We start from the raw sequence: 23,205 nt of genomic DNA, 5'->3' as shown, positions 1-23,205 counted from the left end.
ATGTTTTTCCTCGAAGGAGCTCGCATACCATTGTCATTGATCCACGGTTCAGTCCAGACAAACATTGATTCACCATCTCCAACCTTTTTTTCCAAACCTCCTTGTAATAACTCCCTTCCGAACAAGATACTACGCCAACCAAAAGATGGTCTTGACGACAAACTAACCTCCATGAAATTAGCATTTGGGTAATACCTGCTCTTCAGGATTTTGGACAGGAGACACTCTTCGAATTGGATAAGTCTCCAAGCTTGTTTGGCCAAGAGAGCTTGATTAAAGGTTTTTATATCTTTGAAACCAAGCCCACCATTCTGTTTTGGGAGACAAAATTTTTCCCAGCTCACCCAATGTGTTTTCCTTGAATGCTCATTTGAACTCTACCAAAAGTCAGACATGACACTTGACAGATTATCACAAGTTGTTACCGGTAGTTTGAAACAAGATATTGCAAACACATGCATTGCAAGGGCAACCGATTTCAGAAGCATTTCTTTGCCACCCTGAGATAAATGTCGTGAGTACTAACCTGACATCTTCCCTTTAACTCTATCCTTCAGATAATTAAGCATATCAACTTTTGATCCACTGAAGCATTTTGGAAGGCCTAAATAAACACTAGCACCTCCCTCATTGAAAATCTCCATCCTTTGTTGAATCAAAGTTTTGATAGGACCAACCACTTTTGCACCAAAAGTAATTGAAGACTTTGAAAGATTTATGATCTGACCTGTTGCATTTCCATATCTGGTTAGGATTTGTTGGATCATTTCTGCTTGCTCCAAAGAAGCTTTGCACAAAAACAAACTGTCGTCTGCAAACAACAAATGATTGACCGATGGACCATTCTCAGAAAAGGAGATTCTTTCTATCTTGCCTTCCTCTTGTGCTTTATTCAACAAAAATGTTAAACCTTCGGTGCACATCACAAACAGAAACGGGGATAAGGGGTCTCCTTGCCTCAACCCTCTTTGTGGATTTATCATGCCATACGGTTGATCGTTAATTAAAACAGAGTAAGTAACTGTAGAAACACATCTCATCACCCACTCTATCCAAACCACATGAAAACCCAATGCCACCAGCAAGGACCTCAAATAACTCCATTCAACCCGATCATACGCTTTTGACATATCTGATTTTATAGCCATGAATTCACTAGATATGACTGGGTGAACCCTCAAGCTGTGAACTAATTCATGGGCTACTAGAATGTTGTCAGTGATCAACCTGTCAGAAACAAATGCTGAATGCGTTTCAGAGACAATCTCGGGCAGGATAGGTTGCAGTCGTATTACCAAGATCTTTGAAATGATCTTGTAAATGACCGAGCATAGACTTATTGGTCTGAAGTTTGCCATCTCTGTAGGGTGATAGGTCTTTGGGATCAGACACAAATGCGTGTAATTCCAGTCTATAGGTAGGACACCTTCAACAAAAAACTTCCGGATCTCAGTGGTTACTTGGGGACCAACGGTGCTCCAGTAATGTTGGAAGAACAAAGCAGATATACCATCAGGGCCTGGAGCACTCGTAGCTTTGATGGAGAAAACAACTTCTTTGATTTCCTTTGTAGTCACTTTCCTAATCAAAGCTTTGTTCATGACAGCTGAAACTTTTGCTCTAAAACCTGAGAACCAATCATGAAAGGGAGCTGGATTGGAGGATTTAAAAAGCTCTGAGAAATATGCCGAAGCCACTTCACCCTTGGCTGCCTCCGATTTCTGGTAGTTCCCATTGATGTCTTTGAGTTTTTCAAGTCTTTTTCTAGCTCTGTTATTTTTCACTGAGGCATGAAAAAACTTGGAATTTCTATCCCCGCTTCTTAACCACCGTTGTCTACTTTTTTGTTGCCAGTACTTCTCCTCTTCTTTGTAGGCAAAACATAATTCTCTCTTCAGAATTCTTATCTTTTGAAAATTTGGCCAACGATCAGACTGTTCTTTCTCTAGGGCAACCTTAGTTTGCTGAATCTTTTCAATAGCATTCATACTGTTTCTTTTTTTTCCACCCACTTAGAGATTTTCTACACTCTCTTAATCTTTCTGCCACTGATAGATTTATCCCTTGTTTTCGAGAGTTCCAGGCATTTTCAATATCCTCCTTTACACCATGTTTATGCAGAAGACGACAATCAAACCGGAAATGCCCTTTATACGTTTTTTGGGAAGACATCAATTTTACCAAGACTGGACGATGATCCGATCCTCTCATATCCAGTAAAGCTTGATTAGAGGCAGGAAATTGAATAAACCATTCACAGTTCCCAAAAGCCCTGTCCAAATGACTTTGAATCCACAAATCTCCTCTCTTTCCAGCCCAAGTAAACTTGTTGCCTTGACTTGGGAGCTCAACCATATCACAAGTTTTTAACATATCAGAAAAAGGTTTGAAAGAAGAATCACTCCTTCTTGGACCACCCACCTTCTCTCCATTGTGTAATATTTCATTAAAGTCTCCAAGAATGCACCAGCGATCCCTTCTTCCAATACCTATTCTTGATATTCTCTCCCAAACTTCACTTTTGTTGCTCTTATTTGGATTACCATACACGCACGAAACAAAGAAATTTTGTGCCCCAAACTGCACATGTACATCTAAAAGGTTCTTGTCAAAGAACTTGAAGTCCAGTTTTATATTGTTCTTCCAAAAGAGAGCCACTCCACCACATTTACCAATGGGATCAACTGTAAAAACTCTATCATATCCTAACCATTCTTGCAGGTCTACTAATACATCTCTTCTATTCATTGTCTCCATCAAGAACAGCATCTCTGGGAAATGTTTTTTACGCATTTCTTTGAGACGAGGAATCACCAAATCATGAGACCGTCCCAATCCTTGGCAATTCCAGCTCATTATGCTCATTGGAGTTTAGGCAATCCCCCCCTTTGGGATCACCTCTTTGGGATTAAGCTTTGTTGATTTAGCAGTGCTTGTTCCCACAATGTCTGCTTTTCTTTTCTCTTTCAACCCTATGTTTGAACCCTGCTTCAAATCAATAACAGCTTCAAATTGGCCTGGAACGTTTGGCTTGAGTTTCCTTGTAGCTTTGGATGGTCTCTTCCTTGCCTTTTGAAATTTCATGACAGTCCCGGAAGGTCCATCCTCAAAAAAGCCAGGCCTATAAACCGTCGGACTGACTTGAAAAGGTTGGGACAGAGTGAGGAAACTACCTCCTGACCTCGTTGACTCTGAAACACAAGCTTCCATTGAACCATGATTATCTCCATATAATATGGCATCAGGCACTATTATTTCTTGTCTTGTAGGAGCAGGAATCACAACTCTCGGAGAGAAGCTTGAGCTTTCAAAACCAAAGACGAACCCTTTCCCTTTGTTCACTTCAGGATGAAAGATTGGAGGAGGTTCTAGACGGAGAACGGATTTTTTAGCAATCGGGTCTTTTTCCACTTCACCAACTGTCTTCTTTACACGCTCCCTTTTAATCATAAGCTCGTCAGCATTACCTATCTTCAGATATTGCCTCATACCTTCGAGAACTTCTGGTGCTATACGCGGTCTTCCAGAATTTGGATCAATCCCCACTTGTTCTTCTGATAGGACACCAAAGAGTCAGGCTTTAAAACTGGAGCTTGTTTGGGTTTTTCGATAGAACCACCCGCTTTTTTTGCATCTTCGATTTTTTGTTGTTGTAAAAGGATAATAGGACACATGTCCTTCTCATGAGTGAGCCTCTGACACTCGAAGCAGCGTTTCTCTATCCTTTCATATTCAAAATTAACCGAAGTGGTACCACCATTCTTGATGGAAACAGCCTTTGATCTTCGGAGTGGTCTAGATACATCAAACATTACCTTGACCCTTATAAATTCTTGGACTTGAGGCTCGTCGGGATCAAAAGCAACCTCCAAGACTTGACCGATGATTTCCCCAAGAGCCGTCAACGCTTGTTTGGTGTAAAAGTTTATCGGTAATTTCCAGATCTGAATCCACAGAGGCACAAATTGGAGATAGTTGTCGGGAGGAAATTCATACCACCTGTCGATAACCAAAGCCCACTGATTGTAAGTCTGTACCCCTTTATCAAGAACTTCTTGAAGTTCATGTTCGTACTTGAATAGAAACTGAAATCTTTCTCTCGATAAAGCTGTGCCTTTAACTCTTCCAATCTTTTGCCACTTCCTGGGCATATCTTTGATTAGATGATTCATTGGCTAATGAGCTGGGTTCAGAGTGCGACCCACGAGACTGATTGTGTTTCTTTCGCAGGATGAGAATTCAGGAAGATCAGGCATTTCAAACGGAACATCTTCGTCGTCTTTGAGTGACATAGCCATAAGCGCTTTGTCCATCGCGGAAGACATGACTGAGGCTGGATGATAGCACCAATTCCGAATTTAATTCTCGCTTTCTCCAAAAACCGCTAACTTTTGTTCTCCCTTTTGTAGATCTACTTTTAGAAAGCAAAAAAACCACTGAAAGCTGGATGAACAGAGCTGAAAAAAATGTGTTTTTCCACACTAAAACTCTAGTCCTCAAACTAGTGAAAGACACTAAATGAGATAAAGTATTCTAAGCCCAAAAGTGGGAAGCCTGATGAAATCCTGTCTACACTCCTACCACCAATTCTCCGTAATACTTCATTTATCAAACTAATCAAACGGGTCTAATTCTTAATTTATAATTTGATTTCCATTCTGGGTTAAGAGTTGGATCGAGATTTCAAAAACCGGTTTAGTTCAATTGAAACCAAGATTCTTTTATATCGAAGTTCTTGGAACTTGGATTATTTAAGCCTCTGTGTCAGACTGAGGCTCTTGACTTGTCACATCGATGTTTGTCAAATCCCCCAATTTTTGAAAATTCACAACAGAACGCCTAAAGCGTTCATCACACACTTCTGTAGCAAACCAAAGATCAAACCTTTGCAAGAAAATTCCCTCTTTTAGTGTAATAATGCACCAAAGAATTTGATAGATTCTAAACTCTTTGTAGTGTTGGGTAGTGATGGTTGATGAGAGAAGGGTACGGTGTGAAGCGAACAAAGGTTTAGCTGATTATGTGTTGACGAAGACGCTGCTAGGCCTAAGGGTTTGTCAGAACACTTGGAGAGGACATTTGTTAGGGCGTATAGAAATGTCTGTGACGCTAAAGATTCAATTGACACCCTCAAAGACTTGTCAGAGATCAAGTATGTTTCTTGCTTTCTTTTTTCCTCCATACATTTCCTGGGCTTTTTAGCTGTTCTTGCTCGGTTACGGGTTAAAGATGTGACCTTTGTTCAATTTCTCAGGAAAAGATGTGACCTTTTTGTGTTTCTGGTTCGACATTCTCCGACTTTTTAAGTATTGATTGAGTTGGGTAATGATTCTGATACAATCTGTTGAGAAAAAGATGTGGCCTTTGTTCAATTTTTATTGACCTCTCATACATTAGTGGTTCTTTAAGAAGATTGAAACTGTTCAAGAATCAAAGAATCTGTATTTGTTGCTTCAAGATGTTTTCATTCTTGTAGGTGTTGGGTTGCTTTGCTTTGTATCTCCACCAAATTGTTTGGTTTTTGTTTTCATATGTTGGCTGGATTTGTTTGCGTAGGGGCTTTGGCAAGTTGATGGTTAAGCTCATGCAAGGATATTTTGTTACTGGGGTTGAAAGTTCTGAGCAAGAACACTTACCTGGAAACCGTGCTGGTAATGGTGACTGCTGTATCTATCTATTATCTCACATTTGTTCACTTGAACATATCAATGTAATGTTTTTATTTCTGTTCAGGGGAAAAGGCCAAGGGAAAGAAACCGTACAGGCCGCAAATTAATACTGCGTCTTATGCATTACTGATAACATTGCACAGGTTTAGTAGTTACATGTGTATTTTCCTCGCAATGTAGTTCTTTCTTTCATCTCAGTGAACCCTTCTTCAGGACTGTGTTTATGGCGTTAATGTTTTTCTTTTACCAGAGAGACTGCAAACGGGAAAAAATTCATGCGTAAACAAGAGCTTATGGACGCTACTGAAGCCAGTGGGCTCTCACAAGTTCCTATTGTGTATGATTCAATTTATGTTCCAGTCTCTGATATGTTGTTAAATTTTGTACCCAATCACTGCTGCTTGAATTTATTCCTTCATTCTTGGTGATAGACCAGAGAAAGGAAAAGGAAAAGCAGGAATTGGACAGTCGAAGAGGGAGTGGTATAGCGGATGGAGCTGCATGACAACACTTATACAGAAGGGATTGGTGGTGAAATATAGCAATCCAGCAAAGTAAAATAAAAACTCATTGCTAAAACAGTTGACTTGTATTATTTATAAAGAAGTAGGCCTTACCTTGAGACAAAGGATGACTTGACTTGTTTTTTCTTGTAGGTACATGTTAACAGTTGAAGGCCATGATGCAGCAAATGAATGTATCGTGCGATCTCGATTATCTAATCCAGTTGAAATCTTATCTGATGATGAAGTGGAGCCTGCACAGCAAGCAAAGAGACCACATAATCAAGATTCAACCTACTCTTTTACCATGAGAGAAGAACAGCCGTATGTCGATGCAAGATCCAGGGCACAATCATCCATTCCAGCAGGACCTTCTAAAGCACAACCATGTAAGAGTCTTTAGCAAGCATGTGATATGATATCTTTAGTCTTGTGTCTGTTAAATGATGTATGTTGAATTCTTAGCTACGAATACAGGTGAAGTTGATCTTGAGCGATCTCGTGCTAAGAAGTTCCGTTCTTGCAATGTTGGATCCACCTTAAATCCATGTTCATCTGGTTCGACTCATCCCATGAAAGCCGGCTCATCTTCTGTATGTAACTATCTGACTTCAGTAGATTATGTAACTCTATGTTTACGATCAGCAGCAGCAACTGTAGTACTAATCAGCATTGGTTGTTCTTTATTGTGTGCTGTGTAAAAAGTTGGCATCAAATGGAACCGAAGGAGTAACAACTATTCCACGCCTTCCACCTCTTAGATTTGGTGAAGTTTTTGAGGAAGCATATGATGTGATCATGATACTCGATGATCGAGAACAGTTTGCCACCAAGGGGTTTGTGGAACTCTACTTAGCTTTTTTATTTATTTGCTTTTTCTTATGGTTTAGTTATGAAACTGTGATAATAGCCTACCTATGTTGTTGTTGGTAACACTAACCCAAAGCTTCTTATTCACAGATCACGATCCCTAGTTGATAACATATGCTCTGTATTCAAGATTAAGATTGAGGTTTGCATTTGCTTTTCTTGGATAGATGTCAACAGGTTCCAACTTATCAGACATTAACTGGAAAAGTGGGTGTTACGTTGTTGCATCTGTAGGTTAGACGATTACCTATTGGGGACTGTATATGGATTGCTCGGCATAAGTATCAACAGGATGAATATGTTCTGGACTTTATTGTTGAGAGGAAGAGCATTGATGATATGCACTCGTCAATTATGGATAATCGCTACAAGGACCAAAAACTTAGACTTCAGGTTTGTGTGTGTACTAGTGTACTCTCTCAACTCCTAGAGGTCTGACTTGCTCCATCTTTCGTTGAGGGTTGTTTCTTCTTGAATTGCCAGAGATTAGGAATCAAGAAGCTGATATACATTCTTGAAGGGGATCCAAACCAGTCTAAAACATCAGAAAGCATTAAAACGGCGCAAGTTTATATCTTTTTAACAGAAGATTTCTGATTTGGTTCTTTGAGGTTTGGAAACCAAATTTGTTTTTATCTATGTGCTTTAGTTGTTTCACAACGGAGATTCTTGAAGGCTTTGATGTGGTGAGGACAAATGGGTTGGGTGAGACGCTAAGAAAATATGGTTATCTCACTAAATCGATATACCAATACTACAAGTCCCGGGTGATTGATGACCAGAGCAAAGTCCCGGCCTCGTGTCTTTTGTTCGATGATTTTGTCAAAAGGTGTCAAGACCTTGATAGAATGACAATCAGCGATGTATTTGCTATTCAGCTTATGCAGGTATTGATTTTGAGTCTTGCTAAAGCTTTATTCGGATCTTTTACGTATGGAGTTTAACTTCTCTACAATGCTTTTTGTTGCAGGTGCCGCAGGTAACAGAGGAAATCGCCATAGCTATTCTTGATACGTACCCAACACTTTTGTCTCTTGCTTCTGCATATTCTAAACTAGTAAGCCTTTTTTTAACACTTGTACTGCTTTATAACAGACTGATGACTTCTAGTCTTGAACTATAACAATCTCTCCATGGTTTTTTGAAGGATGGGAATGTTTCGGCGCAAGAAGAAATGCTTAGGAATCAAAGCAACAATGTAATATGGGCATCAGCTAGTAAGAATATATACAAGTTAGTTTGGGGTGAATGACTGACTTCTACTCTAGTGTTTGTCCCTTTAACCATTTTGTTATGTACTAGAGAGAGTGATCTGAAACTGCTCCAGTGCATATATTAGCGACTTGCTCTATTAGATTTCGGACAGTGATTAGAAGAACCACTTGTGCTTGTAACTGAAGCTTAGGCTCACAATTATAACCGTTTCAATTTGTTGTTCCTCTGAAAATATTCTCTTCTTGAAACCAAGTTCAACGATAAGGTAAACAACACAAGGCCAAAAAACAACAATCACCACTTTTTTAAACAGAGGTAGCCTACAGAATTAACCGAATAATCAAATACTGTCATTGTGTTCATGTTCGGGTATAAGTCAAATACACAAATAATTGTGATACTAAAAAGGTAAAATAAAAAAAAATTAAAATAATAATTTTAAAACAGATCTATCAAGCCTTCAACTTCAACGGCCATCTCCACCAGCAAAAGAAGACCCAAAAAAAAAAATTGACCCAAAACAAAGCATGATCATTGATCAGATCAAAAGAAGAAGACTGTGAGTTGTGATCGGTACGGAGTCAGTCAAATGGTTTTGACTTTTGAGAAATAGGATTGAATGTATGGGATCCATTGAATCCTGACAGGTGTCAGAGAAAACCCTAGTGTCACTCACATTGTAATACCTATACAAGGAAAGGAACTAATCTTCTTCATATTTAGCCTTTGGGCATTTTTTCTTTCAGTCCTAACTATTGGAATTGAAACCTTTGAATGAATCCTGCAACAAAGAGAAAGCTTCAATCAGTGAGAAGAAGAAAAGGAAAAGGAAGAAAAAGAAGAAGACAATGGAGGCGATTGAAAATGGTGCGTTTTGCTGTGAGGGTTAACTACCACCCCAATTTTGATGGACAAAACGTGATATATTTCTTTGGCGGAACGAGTGGCCAAAGGAGGAGAGGTTTGTAATATTTACTTGTAAAAGGTTTCTGTTTATCCCAACTCTATTTAGCGTTAGGCAACAAAACATGTCGTTATCAAATAATCAAACGCTAAGCATGCACGTTCCAAGGCTACAAATGGCTAGAATCATCAAACGCTAAGCATGCACGTTCCAAGGCTAAGCATACACAAATAGTTCACAAAACGTTAAGACCACGTTCCAAGGTCGTCTGGTGCCACATGCAAAACGTTAGAATTATCCACATGTTGGTTCAATTCTTCCCTTCTCCTTTTCATAATTTCTCTTCAAAAAAACTCATTTTAGTGATATCTGTGAGAATTGGCCAAGATTAAATTGGATTTAGTAGATAACTTCTAAAGGAGTTTTTTGTTAAAACATCTCGATAGAGAAGAAGAATGTGATCAAGACACGAAAGTCCTCTTTGTATTTAATTTTGTGAAGGGTCGATGAATGCGAAACTTAAAAGTGTAATTCAAAACATGTTTTGTTTTTGTGTGTGGCTGATTAAAGATTTTTAAAATAAGTACTAATAGTTCTTAAAGAAAAAACGTGAGAAGATAATAAAAATAAGGTATAGATGGCTTGAGAACAAATGGACCACACAGAAAAGTGAATTAATCTTTATTCCTAAATTCTTTTTGATATTATATAAAAAAAAATGAAGTTACATATTCGTTTTTACCTACTACTACATATTTCACTTTTACTGTTAATGCATATATGAATATTTAAACACTTGACTACATAGTAACCTGACCAATACAGGTCATGATTCAATGATAATGTTATGCAAATTGCTTAATTTATTGGTCAATTCATTAGTATTTATTAAAATAAAATTAACTTTCAATTTCATTTTAAATGTAATATAATTTGGGTGGCCACATTTTCTTGGATTCTGAAATGAATATCGAAATCATGATCAAACTTGTCAATTATTTCCCGATTAATTCTGTCGAATTGATTAGAAAAATGTATCCCGAAAATGATTCTCTATTTAGAAATGTTGTGTAGCTTTTTTCTTCTTTTATCTTTTTGAGTTTTATTATCATAGTCCCAGAAGTACAAGTTTGCTAAAACTGTGGTTTAAAATCGACAAATGTTATATAAAGTAGTTTAGATCATTTTATGATTCTGTGGTCCTCTAGTTGGTATTCAACTAAGGATGTTATCAAGATAGCGTTCACATGTTACTTTTAACATTATTAATTTTTGTTTTATTTTTTCTCACACACAAATGTGTTTTTATGCAAAGGGAGTGGGCTATAGATTCACGAAATTTGAGCTTTGATTCTCCGTATACATATCCATATCTTCCAATTTATGCCATCCAACGTCATGTATAACTAAAATATATGTACACATATATGTATGGTTGTAAGATGTTTTAAAATCTAGCAATGGAATAATTAATGTTGGTTTAAAAGAAAAAATTGACAAAGAAACAAAAAAAATTAAGAAAAAAAAAAAGCAAATTATAAGAAAAATCGAAAAAATAATAAAAAAATTCTAATCAATATTGTACATGTTACTATATATTTTATGATATATTTCTAACTTCAGAAATTTTTGTTGAGGAAAGTAATGCATAAAGTCATGTGGATTACATGTACATTGGTTAATATATTTGAAATCAAATATAGAGATGATTCAACACTAATATATAGTAGATAAAGCTTTTCTACTAATTGATTTTAAGTTAAAAGTTCATAATTTGTTGTAGTGCATCAGAGGTCCAGTATCAAATATCAGTATGTCACGTACAAAGATTGAATACATCCCAAGATTGTTATTAGGTGGAGACGTGGAGTCGAACCTCCAACTTCGACAATATGGGTTAAACTCAAACTACTTTGCCACTTTATTACTACACTTTCCTCTAATGTAATTTTTTTGGGAAAATCCTAAAATAAACCACAAAAGTGACACCAGCTCTCAGTTTAAACCTTGAAGGTTTTCACTTCCACTTTTTATACCTCAAAGTGATTACACTGCCAATATAATACGGGACGATGGTTCTATTTTCGTGGGTCACAATATTTAACATTCCCTATATATTAACAGAGAACCACTCTCACAAAAAAGTTGAGGTGTCGCGTTCACAGAGTTCCTGTACCTTTCTAATAAATGTTCTTACTTCTTATTGTTATTTACATAAATATGCCATTGAAATATTATGAGCCAATGTTTTTTTATTAATTTTAAAAAATGAAAGTTTTAATCAACTATTAAATCACAAAATGTATTTAATTATCATTTTTATAACCTATTTACTTTTATTAAAAGTAAATTACATTTCACAAACAAGAAAAAAAATTATTCATTTGTTTATCACTTATATCATTTTTCTCATTGCATTTTTAAACTTAGAATTAGTTTAAATTAAATCTATTAGTTTTAAAATATTGCTTTATCTATTTAATGGTATAGTGATATTGATAATAATGTGAAACATAAAATATGTGAATTCAATTTTTAGAAACACAAAAGACATCAAAACTTTCTACACCACCTTAAAATTCTTTTCCAAGTTGGATGAAACGTATTTTACAGAAAATAAACGCAAATTTGAATAAACGAAAAAAATTTACTTACATATTTTATTTTACACAAACAAATCTTAAATCTCAAATAATAATTTTATTCATAATATTTTATTTAAATCGATTTGTCTCGTACATAGTGCAGATTGATACATAGTGCGGGTTGATACCTACTACTTTATTAATCCATTAACAGCATAATTAGCAACTGTAACTCTGTTCGTTTTCTCGTCTAAGAACACAAATTTATACATGATGTTTAGGTTTATTATTTCTATATTTACTGGGGCCAAGTCTCTCCGACTAACCATAGTGTGGGTCTGCCCCTAATGTACCTCTGGCGGTTTGAAACTAGAGTGAAGTTATAATTCTTGTGCATTTATCTTTAGTTTTTATATCTACTTCTAGTTCTGATTTAACTGCAAATAAAAAGAATATGTGAGACAACAATAAATAATTCTCAATAAGAAGAATATATACCAATTTATTTATTTATCATTGACTGATTTTTAGTTAAAACTGCTCTAATCTAAATATTTTAATTTAGTTTATTTATCTGAAATAAATTTGTCTATTATCTCATTGACAATTTGTTAGCATTAGCGTTTATGTTTTTTTTTGTAGATGTGAAATAGGAAGTCTAGTTTCTGTTTAGGACTGAACATTGATATATCATAGTTTTTACGGTTTTTAATCATGATATAAGTGTGCTTTTTGAGTCTTTTGACTTGTTTCTAGGTTGTTTTTGAGTTTTTACAGGTTATCTAAGATTTTGGCACGGATGGAGCGAAGTTGAGCAAATTGGATGATTTTGGAGCATTTAACCGAAGGAAAAGAACTTGGAGTCGGATCAGAGTGAGAGCATTGATCGACACCGAAGGAGCATCGATCGACACCCCTGTTTATCCGACGAGAGAACAAGAAATTGAAAGTTTTACAATTCTACCTAAAGTTTTCCAAAATTGCAACACAAGTCCCTGACGTGTTTTAGGACATATATATATTGCTTTTAGGTTTTAGAAGACCCTTAAGTTATTTTCTAGCAGTTTTTCAGAGAGGGATATTGAGAGCTTTTGGGAGAGAAGGATCTGAGTTCTTTGTAGAGAAAAAGTTTATAAACTCCCTCTTTTTACTTTTAATATCTATTGCATGTTATTCAGAATGATTTGTTCTTCATTAAACATGTATGAGTAATTTGCTTGTTAGGTTTAGGATTTTTTTTTTTTTTTTAATTTTTTTTTTTCAACCAATTAAAAGAGAACTCCAAGATTGGTTGCCCAAACAGGAGGATAAAAGTTTACAAAAGTAGATGCAGAAACTAAAGTTCTAGAAGACCGAGCAAGACAATCTGCCCTGATATTGGATTCACGGGGGATCCTGGTGAGGGTGAAGGAGGGGAAAGACGTTCGGAGCAGCGAAAATTCCTCCAACAAGGTCGAAAAAGCGGGTCAATCGTCCGGCGCTTGCACCATCGTAACTAGCTCTGCACAATCCGTCTCAAAGACTTGACAAACAACTCCAACCGCCAGGAGAGACTCCATAGCCCAAATCAGAGCTTGTAATTCCGCATGTAGGGGAGTAGGGCCTCGTCTATGACTCTGTGCTCCCAGAAGAAGCGTCGAATCCTCGCCATCACAGCACCACCAACCCAGACCTTGAAAAGGGTCGTAACCTTTCCATGATCCATCAACCATCGTTAGGTTTAAGGTTTTTCACAGGGTTTTTATGACTTATTAGATCTGTGATTTTTAGGGTTCTTAATCTTTGATGATCTTCATCCTTGATTGTTTTTCACCATAATTCTTGATTGATCACCTAGAATTATTATCTTAGGGAAATTAATTGATATGAGAATATAATTGTTTTCTTGATTAAAACCATTGATGAATAAAATTACTTTTTACAAAGAAATTTGAATTAGAGATTTTGTGAACTTTTCTAAACTTGTTTTTAAAGCTGATTTTTAACTTGGAATTTTACAAAGAGATTTGGATTTTCTGGTTTTAAATTTAGATAATAATTGCATGGAGAACTGAATTATTTTACTAAAAAGTTTAGAGTTCTAGATCTTATTTTTATTGCATGAACTTTAATTAATTTATTGATTTAATACTTCATAATTACCTGAGAAATTCCCTAGGCTTAACCTTTTGATTTCCTGAATTCACAACAAGTTTAGTTTAATATTTTGCATTGCTTTTATTGATTTAAACCATTCTGTTTAGCGTAATAACGAAACTCTATAATTTATTGTGTTTGATCTTGAGTCTCTGTGGATTCGACCCCTAGAGTATTACAACTGCAAGGCTGTTAGTACCATTAGGGTATTACAATTTGAGCTTATCAAATTTTGGCGCCGTTGTCAAGGACTCTTTGATCTACCATTAGATTTAAGTTTTGTATTTCGTCTAAATTTTTCTTTTTTATTTTCTACTTACACGTTCTTGTTTTTCTTCTCTTTGGTATTTCAGGTGCATGCCTCCAAGACCTCACACAAGAAGCAACAAGACTGATCCTACTGTGAAGCTTTCAAACCAAGAGTTGGGAAAACTTGAGCGCGAGAACAGAAAAGCAGCCAAATCCTTGAAGATGGTTAACACAATAATTTTGGTTCGTGATGAGGATGGTGCTTTGAGGGATCAAGGGGGACCCCTTGCGCAAAGAGCAGGGCCAAAAGCTTGATGAAGAAGGGAATGTTATTGCTGAAGCTGTTGTTGTCAATGAGCAGGCTGCTGTCGGAAACGAGCAAGTTCTTGTTATTGACGAACAGGCCGATGGTGCCGACCGACGCCAACAGGGCATCGATCGACACCCCCTTCCTGCAGACAGACGTGGAGCTGCAAACCACGTTAATAATCCGGTTCGAAGAAAGGAGAACAACCAAGACTTGATCGGGACCATTGCTGACTACAACCGGGCTGATCTTGTGTATGAAAACCGGTCTGATATTGTTCCTCCTCCATTCCAGAGGAATGATTTTGAGTTGAAACCTTCTTACTTTCAACTAGTTGGGCATATACCTTTCTCTAACCTTCCCAATGAGAAGCTTTTGGACCACATTGAGCATTTTGAGGATCTGGTGACTATTATCAAGACTAATGGAGTGACTGAGGATTACATCTACTGCAAACTCTTTCCTTACTTACTTGCAGGAGAGGCATCTCAGTGGTTGAAGCAGTTGCCAGCTGGATCATTAAAAAATTGGCGTGACGTCAAGGTGGACTTCCTCAACTACTTCTATGATGATGAAATGTCATATGAGTTGAGAGTCAAGCTGTCCTCTTTCAAGCAAAGACCAGATGAAGCTTTCAAGGCCGCTTGGGTGAGATTCAAAGCTTATCAAAGGGACTGTCCACACCATGGTTTCTCAAGGGTTAAATTGCTGAGTATCTTCTTCAGAGGGTGTGACTGGGAGTATCAGTTGGCTTTAGATGCTGCAAGTCATGGGAATTTCAAGACAAGATTTCCAGAAGATGCTGAAGGTTTGATTGAAAACTTGGCTTCTAGCAATAGTACTAATATAGCAGATGCTGAAAGGAAGAGACTACATGGAGGATTTGATTCAAACCAGTTAGCTTCTGTTAATGCTAAGCTGGATTCAGTGCACAATCTCTTTGTGGGTAAGAAATCTGTTCACTTTGCTGCTGAAGTTGAGACATATGAGCCAAAGCCTGATCAAGAAAATCATGAAGAAGAGGATGTGAACTATGTCTATGGGAATCAGGGACAGCGGTTTGGAAATCAGCAAGGTATCAGGTCTTATAGTGGAAACAACCAGCGCAGTAACTTTCAGGGCAATTCTTCTGGTTTCACTCCCAAACCTGACTATCAAAAGCATCAACAAAGCAGTGGATACACAAGGACTTATGGCAACAATTCATATCAGTCTCCTCCTCCAAAAATAGCTGAGAGTAGTAGGATGGAAACTATGCTAGAGCAACTCTTGCAGGGTCAAGAGAAAATGACAGTGACTTTCAATGGAAAGCTTGACAATGTCTACACTGAGCTTAATGGGAAGTTTGAAGCATTGAACATTCATGTCAAGAAGCTGGAAAGTCAGGTTGCACAAACAGCTGGATCTGTCAAAAGGCAAGAGGGATTTCTCCCAGGGAGAATTGAATCAAATCCCAAGCATTCATGCAATGCAGTGACATTGAGAAGTGGCAAACGACTCCATCCTATACCCTAGAAGGATCAGTCTGATGATCTACAGGAGTTGTTGATGTTGAAGACGATGAGAAAGTTTCTGCCGAGCCAGTGCCGACCGACACTGATGAGCATCGGTCGACACTATGTCCACCCAAAACCATGTTTTCTACTCCATAAGACAGCATCGATCAATGCCACCTGGGTACCGATTGATGCCAACCACAGACAGAAACCCATAAAGCCACATCTTCCACTCTAGTTGCTGAGAGAGTTTACAAACCCAAGGTTCCTTTCCCCAAGAATCCAAGGAAGTCCAAACAAGAGCTAGATGATGCTAAATGCAAGGCAATGATGGACAAGCTTATTGTTGAGCTACCTTTGATTGATGCTGTTAAGACTTTTCCAATGCTTAGGAGATATGTCAAGAGAATGGTTACTAAGGATTTGAATGCTGAGCAAGGAGTCATGATGATATCAGCTCAAGTCAGTGCTAGTATCCAGAACAAGATCCCAAAAAAGCTTCATGATCTAGGTAGTTTTGTTCTTGACTGCACTATATTCACTGACATATTTGCTAGATCTTTGTGTGATCTTGGTTCTAGTGTCAACTTAATGCCAAAATCAGTAGCTCTCAGTCTGGGAATGACATACTTCAAGCCTACATCCTTGCGGATCGCTCAATTCGCATTCCTGATGGTGTTCTTGAAGATTGGTGAATGCTTGATACCTACTGATTTTGTGGTACTCAAGTATGAAGAAGAACCTAAGGACCCTCTTATCCTTGGAAGATCATTCTTAGCCACTGCTGGAGCTACAATTGATGTCAAGAGGGGACAAATTGGGCTTAATATTGGTGATCTATAAATGCGTTTTGACATAGGTAAGCTGGTCAAGAGGCCAACCATTGATGGTCAGACATTCTATGTAGACACCTTGTCTAATCTTGTTGAAGAGGTATTCAAGGAGTTGCATCCTGAAGATCCACTTGAGAGAGCATTGGTTGCTTCTGTAGAAGAGGTTGAGCATCTCGATGACATTGCTGCTGGGTATGTCAAGCTACTTGATGCTAATGAACAAGTGAAGAAGCTGGTTGCACAAGAGAAATTGGTTAGTACTTCTTCACAAGCTGAAAAATTTTCTGATTGGAGTTTTGAGAAAGCTCCAAAGCTTGATCTCAAGCCACTTCCTGCTGGTTTAAGGTATGCATTCTTGGGTGAAAATTCCTCTTATCTTGTTATAGTTAATGCTTCCTTAAATAATGCAGAAGTCACTTTACTGCTAAGCATGCTGCGTAAGTTTCGCAAAGCTCTTGGCTATTCTCTTGATGATCTTACAGGAATTTCTCCATACTTGTGTATGCATAGGATTCATCTTGAGGAAGGAGCTAAGACATCCATTGATCATTAGAGGAGGCTAAATCCAAATTTGCAAGATGTTGTCAAGAAGGAGATCATGAAATTGCTAAATGTTGGGATCATCTATCCTATATCTGACAGCAATTGGGTCAGTCTGGTACATGTTGTTCGTAGGAAAGGTGGAGTAACAATGGTGAAGAATGACAAGAATGAGCTGATCCCTACAAGGACAATTACTGGCCATCGGATGTGCATTTACTACAGGAAGCTGAATGCTGCAACCCAAAAAGATCACTTCCCGCTGCCCTTCATTGACCAAATGCTTGAGAGGTTAGCCAATCATTCATACTACTGCTTTTTGGATGGCTATTCAGGGTTCTTCCAAATTCCGATTCATCCTGATGATCAAGGGAAGACCACTTTCACTTGCCCCTATGGTACCTTTGCATACCGCAGAATTCCATTTGGTATCTGTAATGCTTCTGCGACATTTCAGAGATGCATGATGACTATCTTTACTGATATGATTGAAGACTATATGGAGGTATTCATGGATGTTTTTTCAGTTTATGGGTCTTCATTCAAGAACTGTTTAGACAATTTATGCAAGGTGCTAGCTAGATGTGAAGAGAAGCTTTTAGTGCTCAATTGGGATAAGTGCCATTTTATGGTTAGAGATGGTATAGTGCTTGGTCACTGGGTTTCAGAAGCTGGAATTGAAGTTGACCGCGCCAAGATAGAGGTCATGACATGTCTTCAAATGTCAGAGAATGTGAAGGCAGTGAGGAGTTTTCTTGGGCATGCAGGGTTCTATAGGAGATTCATCAAGGATTTCAGCAAGATTGCTAGACCACTCTGCTTTGTTGTGCAAAGATGTCAAGTTTGAATTCACTGATGAGTGCATGATAGCCTTTGAAAGGATTAAGCAAGAACTTGTGAGTGCTCCTATTGTTCAGCTACCAGATTGGGATCTCCCATTTGAAGTTATGTGTGATGCTAGTGACTATGCAGTGGGAGCAGTGATGGGACAGAGAAGAGACAAGAAGCTTCATGCAATTTACTATGCAAGCAGAACACTTGATAATGCACAAAGAAATTATGCAACAACAGAAAAGGAGTTGTTGGCGGTTGTGTTTGCTTTTGAAAAGTTTCAGTCTTATGTAGTTGGATCCAAAGTCATTGTTCATACTGATCATGCTGCTTTGAAGTATTTAATGCAGAAGAAGGATGCAAAGCCTAGACTTTTGAGATGGATTCTTCTACTTCAAGAGTTTGACATTGAAGTGAAGGATAAGAAAGGAGTAGAGAATGATGTTGCTGACCACTTGTCCACGATTAGAATTGATGATGATGTCCCAATACAAGACTGTTTGCCTGAAGAACACGTCTATTTTGTGGATACAGGGTTTCAGACTGATGAGAACAAGTGTCTGTCCTCGGATGCAGATGGTGTCAATCGATACCACCATAGCATCGGTCGACACCCATACTTTCCAGAGACAGATTGGTCATATGATGGAGATTTAGCTGTTGTGGCTAGCTCCAATCTACCCTCTTATGCTAATATTGTCAATTATCTTGCTGCAGAGGTAGAACCAGAGAAATTCTCTGGCTATAACAAGAAGAGGTTCATGAGAGAGCTTAGGAAATATTATTGGGATGAACCTTACTTGTATAAGCATTGCAGTGATGGAGTTTACAGAAGATGTTTGGCAGAGACTGAGGTACCTGATGTTTTGTTTCATTGTCATGGATTTGACTATGCAAGACATTTTGCTACATTCAAGACAGTGTCCAAGGTCCTCCAAACAGGCTTTTGGTGGCCATCGATGTTCAAATACGCTCGTGAGTTTGTCTCACGATGCGATGCTTGTCAGCGGAAAGGTCATATTAGCAAGAGGAATGAGATGCCAAAAAAATTCATTCTTGAGGTTGAAGTGTTCGACTGCTGGGGTATTGATTTTATGGGACCGTTTCAATCTTCCTATAAGAACAACTACATCCTAGTTGCTGTTGATTATGTCTCAAAGTGGGTTGAATCAATTGCATGTCCAAAGAATGATTCTGCTGTGGTTCTTAAGCTGTTTAAGACCATTATATTTCCAAGGTTTGGAGTGCCTCGAATTGTTATCAGTGATGGAGGTAAGCACTTTATTAATAAAGTGTTTGACAAGCTGTTGAAAAAGTATGGAGTTCAACATAGAGTGGCTACTCCATATCACCCTCAGACTAGTGGGCAAGTAGAGGTTTCTAACAGGTAGATTAAGGAGATTCTTGAGAAAACAGTTGGTGTTACAAGGAAGGATTGGGCTGCAAAGCTTGATGATGCACTATGGACATATAGGACTGCATATAAAATACCACTTGGCACTACACCTTTTCATTTGCTTTATGGGAAAGCATGTCATCTTCCAATGGAGTTAGAGCACAAGGCAGCCTGGACAGTTAAGTTGATGAATTTTGATGCCAAGACAGCTTCAGATATAAGGTTAGTGCAGTTGAATGAGTTGGATGAGCTGAGATTTCATGCATTTGAGAATTCAAAGTTGTACAAGGAGAGAACCAAGGCTTATCATGATAAGAAGATCATCTCCAGACACTTTGAGCCTAATGATCAGGTACTTCTCTATAATTCTCATTTGAAGTTGTTTCCAGGTAAACTTCGTTCCTGTTGGTCTGGTCCTTTTATTGTCCAAGAAGTTAGACCATATGGAGCCATTGTGTTGCTGAATTCCAAGGGAGAGAAGTTCACTGTTAATGGCCAAGAGGTGAAACATTATTGGGCGAAAGCCGAGATACCGGATGGACACATTGTGCGTTTGGATGAAGCACCCTCCGCCTAATCTGTTGCCATGTCAAGCTAATGACTTAAACAAGAGCTGAGTGGGAGGCAACCCACTGGTAGGGAATTTTTATTTTTCAATTTTTAGGATTACTAACATATTAATTTTTGGTTTTGAGTTTTATTGTTTCAGAAAAAAAAATAAAAAAGGGGAGGAAATAGTTTCGGATACCATTAATCAAGCATCAGCATTGATTGATACCACCTGGGTATCGGTCGGCACATCTATTGGATCGCAGAACGAAGAAAGGTTTAATGGGTTTTAAGTAATTGGGTTTGCGAGAATTGGGCCTGAAATTGCAACTGGGCCGGGTCCGAATGAACCAGCATCGACTGATACCACTTAATGAGCATCAGTCGACACCGTTAAAAACGAGGACCACCCAATTAAAACCCTCGAGCCTTTTTCTTTCTCTCATTCGCAACCCAACCGCCGAATAGCTTCAATTCACCGTAACTCTCTCGTTTTCGATCGGTTTTGAGTGATTCAAAGCCCTAATCCGGTCAATTTTGAGCCCTCATTCCAGATCCAGTGTCAATTTCTCGGTTTGAAGTGATGACACCCAAGAAGAAGGCAAGAACCACCGACAGCGAAGCTTTATCCTCTCGTCGATCCACGTGCCGGTCACCTTTGCCAGCTCCGGCGAGTCGTTCCTCCAGTCTCCCAGACCTTTCACTGCCTTCTCCCATCCCATCTCGTTTCCCATGGCCTAAAGCAGAAAATGAGCCAATGCCAACTCAACAGGTATGGGAGAATCCTCTTGGAGAGCTTAAGAAAGTTGAGTTTATCAACAGACCATTAGGGGTTTGGGGGAGAGTATGAGACAATGTTGTATAATGCCTGGTTAGGAGTAGAAATAGAACCGACCAACTTTGTTGATCCTGCTCTTCTGCGTAGACTTGGAATTCATGATGAGGTCTTAAGATTGATAGATAGGATACATCTGGGGACTGTTTGCACTAAGCAGTACGATTGCTATCCGGATTTAGTCAGATAGTTTATGGCTAGTGTTAGAGTCATTTATGCCAATGAGCAGGCACCAAAGGCACGAGACAATTGGTTGCGTTTCTTTATTGGGGGGGGGGGGGGTACAGTACACGATGAGATTGGAGGAGATATGTGATGTTTTTGGCTGGCCACTATTTTTCGAAGGTACTGCTTTGCCTCAGACCTATTTGGATGTTGGTGTTTGTGGTCTTATATAGGAAACAGAGATTATGACTCTAAGAAGAGTGTTCAGACAAATGTTCGCCATCCCGCATTTCGATATGTCCTTCGTGCTATTGGGACCACTTTTCAATGTAAGATGGAGCCTAAGAAGATGAGAGCTGCTGAGCTTTATCTATTGGGGATTGGAGTTGGACGATTGATTCCGGATTTGACTGTGCGGCGGGACCCTTCATCGCCCAACTTGGTGCTGTTTTTGCACATCACTTGGTCTCCCTTCAGACCAAGCTGTTTTTGGGTCGCGAGCGCAAGATTTAAAACATCCCGACTGACGGGTACAGTGTTCTGCCACAGCGGGCTCTCATGGATGAGCAATATATGAGGAGAACAACCTAGATGAAACCAGGTTTGTTGTGGAGATTCATGGATGAGACTGGAGAGCACTTTGTTCGCCTTCCGCGACCTGATCTTACTACTATTGGAGAGGATCCAGAGCAGTTGCGTTTTCTTCCATCCGCTGCTGACTTTGTCACTGCTCCTCCTTCCCGTCGCCATCGGACTTCACGGGCTACTGCCGCTGCTGCACCTGCTGAGGACTTAGACGGTCCTAACCCTGCTGGGGGTTTTGAGATTGGATCTTCTTCTGGCACTGCAGCCTTTGACTTTCCTGTTTTTCCGGAGCCATCACAGCCTTCTGCTACTATGAGTCCGGGCGCCTACCAAGAGTACCAGACATCCACCATGCATGCCATTTGGAACGCGATTTCTCGATTGTCTCGTTGCTGTTGCCTTGGTCGTACTACGCGCAGGTCACCTTCAGCATCTTCACCACCTGCTGATTCCGTCTCTGATGACGATGATGTTTTTGCTAGCTTCTGATCATGGTTTTCTTTATCTTTTTTCCCTTTTTAGGATTGAGTCATTTTTATTCTTGCATTGAGTCAGTTTGTGTTTGAAATTTGTTTGAACTTATGAATATCTCTCTATCATGTTGTTTTTAACTTGTGTTTGTGTTTGAGTGCTTCTTAACAGAACTAACACCCAAAGGATTGATCCAACAACATAAGAACACAACTAACTGCAACTAACAAGGAGTTTCGGCCAAGTATTCACTGTTCGCCGAGGGTTCCGATCGACACCACTCTGGCATCGGTCAGCACCAATGGGTAACTCGAGAAAATTCATCTTTTCATTAAAATTGTTCAACACACTTTTTGTTTCTTTACCTGTCCCTTGCTTGAAAACACTGGGGACAATGTCGTTTAAGTCTGGGGGAGGTTAGTACTAACTACTAACATAGTTTTTGGTTTTTAGTGTGTCAAAACCGATTTTTGTTTTTATTGAGTCAAATTTTTCAAAATTTTTGAATTATGATCTCTAACTAATGGTTACTGTTCTTTGGCTAACACTCTAATAACTCTTGACTAAGCTTGACCTCAGAACTGAAGTGTGGAAAAGACTAACATTGTCTCAAATTTTATCAGAATTTTAACCGGACTTAATCTCTTACTTTGGGGTTGGAAATCAGTGGACTAGACTTCTTCTTCAGGCCATACAAGACAGTGCAATTTTTCAAAGTATGTCTCCCCTCTCTCTTCCCTTCAGTGTTGTGTAAAATAAAGAGAGAGAAAGATCAGAAAAAAAGGAAGAATAAAAGATGAGATGCTTTTGATCAGTTTAGAGAGGTAGGTAAATTACCCGTGACCTCAATATTCTATTCTTGAGTCAAATGATCACACAAAGCTTGGAAGCGAGGGATATGTAAATTACCAATGACCTCGGTATTCGCTTACATCTTTGATTAGAAAAAAAAACAAGAGAAAGTTAGGAGAAATCAACTCATATAAGTGAAAAAAGGGAGAGGAAAGGAGATGTATGAAGAATGTCTTGGTCTGAAGAGAGTCCATATGCCACTGATCGATACACC

General features: G+C 38.6%; 1 protein-coding gene, 1 long non-coding RNA gene and 2 pseudogenes across 3 annotated transcripts; 2 read left to right on the top strand and 2 right to left on the bottom strand.

Moving 5' to 3' along the window:
- Positions 1–2,871: 2,871 nt before the first annotated feature.
- On the bottom strand, positions 2,872–4,325 carry LOC147937304 (uncharacterized; annotated as a pseudogene).
- Positions 4,326–4,847: 522 nt separating this feature from the next.
- On the top strand, positions 4,848–8,489 carry LOC104719602 (crossover junction endonuclease MUS81-like; annotated as a pseudogene). Its single transcript, XR_015568061.1, has 14 exons — positions 4,848–5,152; positions 5,557–5,651; positions 5,734–5,812; positions 5,920–6,006; positions 6,101–6,223; positions 6,326–6,561; positions 6,638–6,765; positions 6,878–7,008; positions 7,133–7,184; positions 7,277–7,435; positions 7,526–7,605; positions 7,692–7,929; positions 8,013–8,099; positions 8,190–8,489. The product of XR_015568061.1 is annotated as a crossover junction endonuclease MUS81-like (transcript).
- A 96-nt stretch (positions 8,490–8,585) lies between these two features.
- LOC147937303 (uncharacterized) lies at positions 8,586–9,235 on the bottom strand. Its single transcript, XR_015568062.1, has 2 exons — positions 9,152–9,235; positions 8,586–9,038 (listed from the first exon to the last, which is right to left on the bottom strand). It is a non-coding gene; the product is annotated as an uncharacterized LOC147937303 (long non-coding RNA).
- A 7,029-nt stretch (positions 9,236–16,264) lies between these two features.
- Positions 16,265–16,777, top strand: LOC109126895 (uncharacterized). The gene has a single exon (XM_019230797.1). It carries the CDS (start codon positions 16,265–16,267, stop codon positions 16,775–16,777), a length of 513 nt encoding a protein of 170 aa, XP_019086342.1.
- Positions 16,778–23,205: the final 6,428 nt, after the last annotated feature.

This window comes from Camelina sativa, chromosome 10, assembly GCF_030686135.1.
Source record: "Camelina sativa cultivar CO46 ecotype springtype chromosome 10, ASM3068613v1".
Taxonomy (NCBI): domain Eukaryota; kingdom Viridiplantae; phylum Streptophyta; class Magnoliopsida; order Brassicales; family Brassicaceae; genus Camelina; species Camelina sativa.
This window is presented reverse-complemented; position numbering and strand designations above follow the sequence as displayed.